At 47.9% G+C, this 9,159-nt stretch overlaps 1 protein-coding gene across 2 annotated transcripts; it reads right to left on the reverse strand.

Annotated features, from left to right (window-relative positions):
* Positions 1 to 285: 285 nt before the first annotated feature.
* Positions 286 to 7,744, reverse strand: fpgs (folylpolyglutamate synthase). Of its 2 annotated transcripts, none has more exons than XM_028025726.1 (15): positions 7,558 to 7,744; positions 5,606 to 5,734; positions 5,477 to 5,530; positions 5,323 to 5,387; positions 4,554 to 4,668; positions 3,732 to 3,809; positions 3,565 to 3,626; positions 3,033 to 3,135; positions 2,867 to 2,944; positions 2,646 to 2,793; positions 2,293 to 2,376; positions 2,074 to 2,221; positions 1,925 to 2,000; positions 1,781 to 1,847; positions 286 to 1,568 (listed from the first exon to the last, which is right to left on the reverse strand). In XM_028025726.1, exons 1-15 carry the CDS (start codon positions 7,705 to 7,707, stop codon positions 1,195 to 1,197), a joined length of 1,731 nt encoding a protein of 576 aa, XP_027881527.1. In that variant the 5' UTR covers positions 7,708 to 7,744; the 3' UTR covers positions 286 to 1,194. The 2 variants fall into 2 exon arrangements, with proteins under 2 accessions (XP_027881527.1, XP_027881528.1); XM_028025727.1 differs by lacking the exon at positions 7,558 to 7,744 and adding an exon at positions 7,207 to 7,548.
* Between the last annotated feature and the right edge of the window lie 1,415 nt (positions 7,745 to 9,159).

The following is a 9,159-nucleotide window of genomic DNA, read 5'->3' on the forward strand; positions in this document are numbered from 1 at the left end:
TTGACTTTTATTGTGAAAACTACCACCAAGTGGAAATGATCAAATTCCATATTTTAAATAAAGTCCACATCATAAATATATTAAAATGCATTACTTCACATCATTTTCACAGTAAAATTAATCCTCCAAAACCTGTATTATGCAAATTAAACATTTATTTTAGACTTAATTACTGAACATACATTTCAGCATCAAACTGTTTATGATCTATTTATTGATTAATAAAAAGATCTTGAGTTTGGGTTTAGTTTCTCTAACTGGCTTCACGGTTTTAAACTCGTTTTAATCATTTTTCAGCTGCAGAAACCCAAACAGGAAGCAGGAAACCATTTTTTAATTTTCATTTTTTTTATTGGCACCATCATCACCAAATAAATCCATAATTTAAACATTGTCTGACATCTTCATTGCAGTCCGACTCCCAAACGTTTAGAGAGAAATTCATGGAATTAATATATCGATACCAACGTCCTGATTGGATCCGATTCAGACTGAATGAATATTCATTAATCCTGATGCCTGCAGTACCCCTCACCGCCTGCAGGTGTCAGTGTAACCATTTAAATTAAGGCTCATTTAAATCTGATCTGAACCGGATCAGAACCGCAACCATCCTCAGTAGTGTTGAAATCTTTCCCACAGAACCGAAACAAAGTAAAAGAGACAGAAACACAGAGAGACTGACATCATGAAGGCAGAGGTTCTGGTTCTGCTGGGTCCGGTTCTGCAGCGCCGGCCCGTCCAGCAGAGACCAGCGGTTCATGTAAACAAGTTCAGCTTCAAGTGAGACTCAGAGACCCGAGGCCCGGTCCGATCAGAACCGGGCCCTCACACTGAACGGACCCCTGCTGGGGCTCCTCAACGGGTTCTGGTTCTGAAGGTCAGCTGGGTCACGGTTGGTTCGGTTCTGTTGGGTTTAAGACGCAGACCGGGCTGTGATTGGACCGTTGTGACCCAATGGTACCCAGCAGCGAATCACTGATCAGAACCACCTGGAAAGTAAAGAAAGTCCAAAACAACAAGACGGCCCGTCTGGTGAGAGAGGAGCTTCAGAACCGGGACAGAACCCAGTAATCCACCTGGAAGGTCCAGTTTCACCAAGTCTGGAAGAACTTGATAATCTGGGTAATCCGTCCCAGATTACCCAGATTACCCAGCGTTCCCAGATCACCCAGTGTTCCCAGCGTTCCCAGTCTACCTGTCCTCTGGGTCCAGGTGTTTGAGGACGCCGCCCACCAGGTGCAGGCTGCCGGTCACCAGGATGTGGACGTGAGCTGCGTCCTGAAGCAGCGCGGCCTTGGCGGCCATGCTGGGTGTGACGGGCGGCGCCGTCTGGGCCGGCTCGGTCAGAACCGGGTCTCTTCCCTGGGCGATCCAGCGGAGGGCGCTGAGGATGCAGGGGAACACCAGCGAGTCCGCCTTCCTCTCGGCGAGCGGCGCCGGGCCGTCCCGGATCAGCAGCGGCACCGCGTACTCGTCTCCGCCGTCGCTAAGGAGACGCCAGCTCCGCTCGTTGTCTAGGCAACAGGTCAGCATGGCCTCCACTGTGACATTGAAGTTCTGCTGGTCTGAGAGGAGACGGGTCCATGTTCAGATATAAACACTAAAGTTCTGCTGGACCAGCCGGTCCAGAACCAGAACAAGAGAAGAACTGAATATCAGCAGGTAGATGAGGAACAATACGAGAAGACAGAACTGAACCGTTCCCTGCAGAACTGAACAGTTCCTTATAGAACTGAACTGTTCGTTCAGCAGAAGAGCGGCGTTCAGTGGCTCTGACCTGCGTTGCCGGTGGCGACGGTTTCAGCGATGTTGGGGCAGAACACGGCCAAGTCGAAGTGACACGGCTGGAGGAGAGAGCAGAGAGGCTGCCGTTAGTCCACCTGGACCCGGTCCGGTTCTGTCCGACCCGGTTCTGACTCACCAGCAGCAGCTTCAGCATGGCGGCACCGTCCCTCTGGCCGGTGGAGTTGAACAGCAGAACCCGGACCACGGCTCCACTGAAACACAGCAGCAGGTCAACGGGAACAGCTTCACACAGACCCGGGTCGGTACCGGTCCAGTCTGGCTCACCTGGCGCCGCTCTGGGACTGGGTGGCGTCCTGGAACCACTGGACGCAGGCCTGCATGCTGCGGTGGGTGTGGGCTCCGTCCAGGAAGTAGGTCATGGCGCCGCGTCGCAGCGTTTGGTTCCGGCCGGCCCAATGCGTGTCCGCCAGGCCTGGAACCAAACATAGGAACCGTGAGCCGGTGCCGGTTCTACGAGTCCGACTGAACGGTTCCGGGACTCACCTTTCACCATGGCGGCGCCGGGCCGGAAGGAGTCCGCCTGCAATACGGAGCTGCTGTTCGGATCAGGGAGGGCGGGGCTTGAATCTGCAGAAACAGGAAGTCCAAACGGGCTTTTCCACTCAGAACCTCTTCACATATATTTTGGGTGCGGGGTCTTTATGCTCGATAAACTAGCCTCCGGTCACCAGGTGGCAGCAGAGCTCAAACTAACCAGAGAATGTTTTCAGAGCAAGTAAAGCAAAAAAATAAAAAAAATTTTATTGCGGAAATAATTTCATAATTTTATGAGAAAAAACTGTGATGTCATCAAAGTTGATAAAAATTCGATCCTGATGTTAACAGTATTTCCTCACCTGGGCCACACCTCCTCTGCAGCCAGGTGTGGCAGAGCTGCAGGGCCAGCGACGCGTTGGAGCGCTGGTGCTGACCCGCCAGGCCCAGCTGCAGCGCTCCGGACTCCGCCTGGTACCGGTCCAGGTCCGGACAGACTCGCAGCCGACACTGCCACGGCAGACGGGAAGACATGAGGTTGGTGGCCGGCGGCGGCGCCGACCTGCCGGACTCGGACACTCACCTGGATCTCTCTGGCCCGGTCCCTCAGAACCGCCATGGCTTCCTGTGGTTGCCGGACCGTGAAGGCGGGAACGCCCGGCTACACAAACGGGACAAAGATCAGCCCCTGAGTGAAGAACCGGACCTGGAGTCTGGACCTACCTGGACCCGACCAGAACCAGACGCACCTTGAAGATTCCCGCTTTCTGCCAGGCGATCTTCTCGATGGTGTCGCCCAAAATCTGGGTGTGGTCGATTCCCAGAGAGGCGATGCCACAGACCCACGGCCTCCTGGGAACGCACGGGTCAGTGAGCGGCTGGAGCACAACACCAGAACCAGAACCCAAAACAAGAACCCAACACCAGAACCCGACAGAACCAGGAACTAAACCAGAACCAGAACCCAACATCTTCCCTGTCCCAATACTTTCTACTCAAGAAGCTGGAAAGAGATACGCTAAGCTATGCTAAGCTAAACTATGCCAAGTAACACCAAGCTAAGCTATACGAGGCTAAGCTACGCTAAACTACACTAAGCTAACCTATGCATCAAACTCTAGAACTCAACAACAGAATCAAAGATCTAGCCTGTCCTGATACTAACAGGCGCTAAGCTACGCTACACCAAGCTAAATGAAACTAAGCTAATATATCCCTCTGCTTGGGACGGATGGCTTCCAGCCTTAAAGTGACGGCGTCCACCTTTAAGCAGAGTCCCACCTGACAACGTTGGTACAGTCGTACGCTCCTCCGATCCCGACTTCGATGATGGCCAAGTCCACCTGAACGAAAGCAGAAAGCAGCCAATCAGGTGCAGCGTTGGGAAGCAGCCAATTAGATGCAGCGATGGGAAACAGCCAATTAGACGCTGCGTGGCGGGAGCTCACCTTCTCCTGGAGGAAGATGTGGAACGCCAAGATGGTGAGGAACCGGAAGTACGCTGGCATCGTCCCTCCATGAGCCTCCTGAGGTCAGAGGTCAGAATCAACTTACTAAGGAAATGACAAGCAGGACTTCAAGCCCGCACCATCAACCCTCCACTACCGTGCCTCAGGCATAACAAACTGTTTTGATGGGATTTTGGCCGTATTTCACAGCATCTTTGACTGTTTCTTCAGTCTTACTGAGCTGCAGCCATTTTCACCTGGAGGAAGTGTAAACATTGAGTTTGGGGGCGTGGCCAGCAACAGCTCATTTGCATAAAAAGAGCTGAAAATAACTGAAAAAATGCAGAACGGAGGAGGTGAAACCTGATGATCTGAGTTTGTTAAAAACAATGAAATGAACATGTTCAGTAACCATAGAGACCAATCCTAACCTGGATTAAAGGGTTAGAGGTCACCTTTAACCAGATGTATGGCAAAATGGTGATTTTTGGCCCTTTGGGTTTGCCATACATGACACACAGTCACCATCAAAACTCAAAGTGAGGCCTGAACGTCTCCAATAAGCCAGCCTGTGGAGTCACATGGAGGTCACATGGAGGTCACGCTCTGCCCCACACCAGCACACTCATTAACTGGTTCCTCCTCCTGGAACTGGGCCCAGTGCAGAGCAGAGCAGACCGGACCAATCGGACCGTTTGATTCTGATCTGCAGGTCAAACACTAAAAACTCTGACTTTCTCTCTGGTCTGTAAACGCATCATCCAACAGCTCTGATTGTGAGTTTATTGGCCGGGTTCTAGTTCTGGTTCTGGTCGGCCTCACCTTGGTCTCATCCAGCCGTCCGTAAACCTGCCAGAAGTATTTGGTGAAAAGCTCGTTGCTGATTGGCCGGCCGTCGATGCGGATCCTCTCCCTCACCTGGACCAGGTGGGGCGAGCTGCAGGAAAGTCAGAGCAGAACGTCGTCCAATCAGACGCCTTCGCTCAACCAAAACGTTAACCTGCTTCACCGAAACCTGGACTGGAAACCAGTTTAAACTGGTTTACCGGTTTAAACTGGTTCTGCCACAGCTGTGAACCCAAACGGTTCCGAAGAACCTCTGGAGTCAGTGTGAAGCCTGGCGGTGGCAGCATCATGCTGTGGGCAGCGTTTCTCTAAATCTGGTTCATTTGCAGTAAAACCTGAATAAACTAATAAATAAATAATATAAAGCAAATAAACTGAAATTGTTAAATTAATCTATGAAGAAAGAAAGACATTTATAAACAACTTGTTAAATATAATAAATAGAATGATGAACTAAATGATAAATTAAGTAAATATATTGACAAAAATTGCTAAACTAAGTCAAAAAATAAAAAATATAAATAAATAAGTACATAAATGTATAAATAAAATTGAAAAGTAAAAAGCTGATAAACTTCAATAAAATTATAGATCAATAAACAGATCAAATTAATAAAAATTTAAAATGTAAAAAAAGTTAAATGTTTCTTTATATTTGACAATTATTTGAAAACAATAAAATATTTTTATGCTGTTAAAGTCGGTTCGTTCTGAACCAGGACCGGACTCACCGGACCGGACTCACCTGTAGAACCCGGTCCGGAAGCCGTAGGTTCTGAGGATCCGCTCCGTGAATGCACAGGTGGATCCCTGGAAGACAGAGCGGCTGGGGTCAGGGGTCTAACTCGTGTTCCAGGTGCTTGCATCAGGTTGGCGTACCGGCCCTTTAAGAGCCTCACCTTGCCCTTGGTCCCCGTGATGTGGATGATGTTGAGGTGATCCAGCTGCTCCACCTGAAAAGCACACAGAGGGTCAGCCTGAAGCAGCAGAGCAGGTTCAGGTTCAGGTTCTGGTTCTGGCGGACCCACCGTGAGCCCGGCCCGCTCCAGGAAGCCCGGCATGGACAGCAGCTGCTGCCGGGGGTCTCTCTGCCCGCTGCGGGCCTGCTGCAGGACGCTGGCGTTGCTCTGCAGCGTGTTCAGGGTCCAGATGGCGTCCTGCAACAGGAAGTAGGTCTGATGACGTCCTGACCCGGAACACAGGCAGAACCAACGGCCCGAACCCAACATGCAGCAGAGCTGAACCTGAACTAACCCACTGGCTCAGCCACTGGTGGTGGCAGCATCATGCTGGGGGAGGAGGGCTGGAGCTGAACCCGGTTAGCAGCAGAGACGGTTTAGTTCGTCTGAGATCCTGTGCGACTCTTAACGAAATTTCCCACGCTCATTGAAGGCAGCATTGGCAAAAGCAGCGCAGGCTGTGAAGTTCTGCTAAGCTAACGCTAGCTGGTCTGGTTGTCTGTCTGGGAGGAGAGACGTTAGGCGACAGATGGACCCGAATCGTTTGGGACTAAAATCTGTTTCCATGGTAACAGCATTCCTCAACAGGTGTGTTTCTGTCGGCTGGTTAATTCATGTTGGTGAACTTTGTGCCGCATCAAAGTCCAGAGGAGGGAATGAAGCACAACCAGCTGCTGCTGCCAACAACACAGGAGGGAACATTTTGTCACCAGCAGGTTCTGGTCCCGCTGACCGAAACCCAAACCGGTTCTGATCATATGAACACAATCGATGCTGCGCGTCGCCGTGACGCTCAGGGCGGCAGGTTCAAGGATTTGGCAGAAAAAAACAGAAACTCTGAGTTCAAATTAATATCTACACTTATTAATGTGCGCCAGACCTGCTGTGTTTAACTATGAGTGAGTTTTAATTTAGTCGTCATATTCAAAGTATTTAAACACATTAATGCTTGAATATTAATGTTTCTGTAACCATCTGGGTTCCCAGGAATAGATACGTTACTGAAAAATAAACTTAATGTAAGACCTTGAAACTGGATATAATAATTTCCACGTCTTTGGGCAGGAAATTGTTCATTAAAGAGAAAATAAACAGTTGAAGTAAAACGTTTGTTAAAATGTTGTGTTACTTTAAGAACCAGCAGTGTTGTGTGTGTAGTGACTGTAGTGCTGCTTATATACATTTGTATTCAGTTACACTAAATAACTAACACTGCTGAGTCCAGGAAGGGAACCAGTGACCCGTTTTAGATTTTAAATAACGTTTAAAATGTTAAATATGCAAATGGTAGAGGTCACCACAGTACTCTGACATACATGTGAGCCAAGCCAGGAAATTATCCTACGTTTCCATATTTCCACGTTTGGCAGACGGAGCTCAGGGTTTTACTAAACTTAAATCGAATCATCGTCCTGTTTTCACTGACACACGTTAAGCTGCTTCGAGAATCTAACGGATCCAAACCAAATGTAAACACACCTGAGCAGAATGAACAGCCAGGTGTCCCACTAAAACCAACGTTTCAGCAGGTGATGTGCAGAACCGGTTCAGCATTAATTTGGCTCAGTTCATCACAGTTCTGAACCGGCTCTTAGTGCTGAACTGGTTCGCCCTCCTGGCTCAGTTCAAGGCCGATTCATGTGTTAAAGTGGCCTAGTCAAAGTGCATACCTGACTCCAGCTCAGAATCTGTGAGTGTTGCAGCTACATCCAGTCTGACTGCGCTGCAGATGCTTTAGTCTGAAAACTGGACCGAGAGGTCCAATCAGAACCGGTTCTGCAGTAGCACCTCCTTCTACTGATCAGGACCGGGAGTCCACATGTCCAGCTGTACTTTGACCCAGTGGACCGCGGCACCAGTCGGCCTCCATTAGCTCTCCGCTGTTCTCCCAGTATCTCTAACTGGGCCCATGTTTTCTCTTCAACCCGGTGCGAAGTTACGGTTCGGTTCAAACTTATCAAACTGCCGCTGGCCGAGCTAACGGGCTAGCAGCGCCTGGAGGCGCCGCGCCGCCTCCCTACCTGGTACTCCATGCCGGGGAAGTGAGGAGCCGCCTGGGTGCTGTGGTTCCGGACGGCCCAGCTCGCCAACCTGAACACCGAGTCCCGCTCACTGCACGAGGCGCCAAACGCGGAGTGCCGCAGCAGCACGCGCAGCAGACACGCCATCATGAGGAGGGAGTCACAGGAAGCCACGACCAAATATGGGAGGGCCCTTTCAGATGCGTGATGACGTCCAGAGACGCCCTTCTACTGTTTTAGTTTATTTTCTGGAATAAAGAAAAAAAAAAAAAAAAGTTTATTTTCTGGACGTAAGCGCGTTACAGCCAAAATATGAACCATAAAGTATAAAATATATCATGGTTTTCCTTTTCTCTTTTTGTATAAATGTTCAAAAATACCTAATAAACATATATATATATATATATATATATATATATATATATATATATAGGAACAGGAACAGGCCCTAAACACCAGAGCAATAGAGGCCCAGATCTACCACACCAGACAAGACCCAAGGTGCAGGTTGTGCAAGGAGGCCCCTGAGACAGTCCAGCACATAACAGCAGGGTGCAAGATACTGGCAGGGAAAGCGTACATGGAACGACATAACCAAGTTGCAGGCATAGTGTACAGAAACATCTGTGCAGAATATGGACTGGAAACCCCGAGATCAAAGTGGGAAACACCCCCAAAGATGGCGGAGAACGCCAGAGCTAAGATCCTGTGGGACTTCCAGATCCAGACAGACAAAATGGTAATGGCGAACCAACCAGACATTGTCGTAGTGGATAAACAACAGAGGAAAGCCGTTGTGGTAGATGTAGCAATACCAAGCGACTGCAACATCAGGAAAAAGGAGCAGGAGAAACTAGAGAAATACCAGGGCCTCAGGGAGGAACTGGAGAGGGCCTGGAAGGTGAAGACCACAGTGGTGCCTGTGGTCATCGGGGCCCTCGGGGCAGTCACCACCAAACTGGACCAATGGCTACAACAGATCCCAGGAACAACATCAGACATCTCAGTCCAGAAATGTGCAGTCCTTGGCACAGCCAAGATACTGCGCAGAACCCTCAAGCTCCCAGGCCTCTGGTAGAGGACCCGAGCTCAGAGGATAAGAACCACCCGCAGTGGGGTGAGAAGGGAATTTATTATATATATATATATATGTATGTTCAAACTGAACAGATTTACAAAATATTGATTTAAAAATTTATATAAAAAGGTTGACAGTTTAGTAAATAAATAACTTCACAAAAATATGATGAATAAATAATACAAAAATAATATATATAATCATTTAAAATTTACATTTTAAATAACAGTGATAGAGTAAATGAGAAAAATTGATTAAAATAAATTAAAAATTGCTAATCAGATCTGTTAAATAAATCAAAAGAATAAAAATATGCATAAAGTAATGGATGCAATTCCTAAAATTATTTAATTAAACAACAGAATTATCAGTAAGGAAGGCAAAAAATGTAAATTAATAGGTTAAATGATTAATGGATAAATTCACCAAATAAATAGATAATTAGATTTTTTTTTTTAATTAATGTAAACATTTTTCTGAAACAATATGTAGAATACTTTAAGAAACTTTATTAATTATAACAA

Source organism: Xiphophorus couchianus, chromosome 8 (assembly GCF_001444195.1).
Source record: "Xiphophorus couchianus chromosome 8, X_couchianus-1.0, whole genome shotgun sequence".
Lineage (NCBI taxonomy): Eukaryota > Metazoa > Chordata > Actinopteri > Cyprinodontiformes > Poeciliidae > Xiphophorus > Xiphophorus couchianus.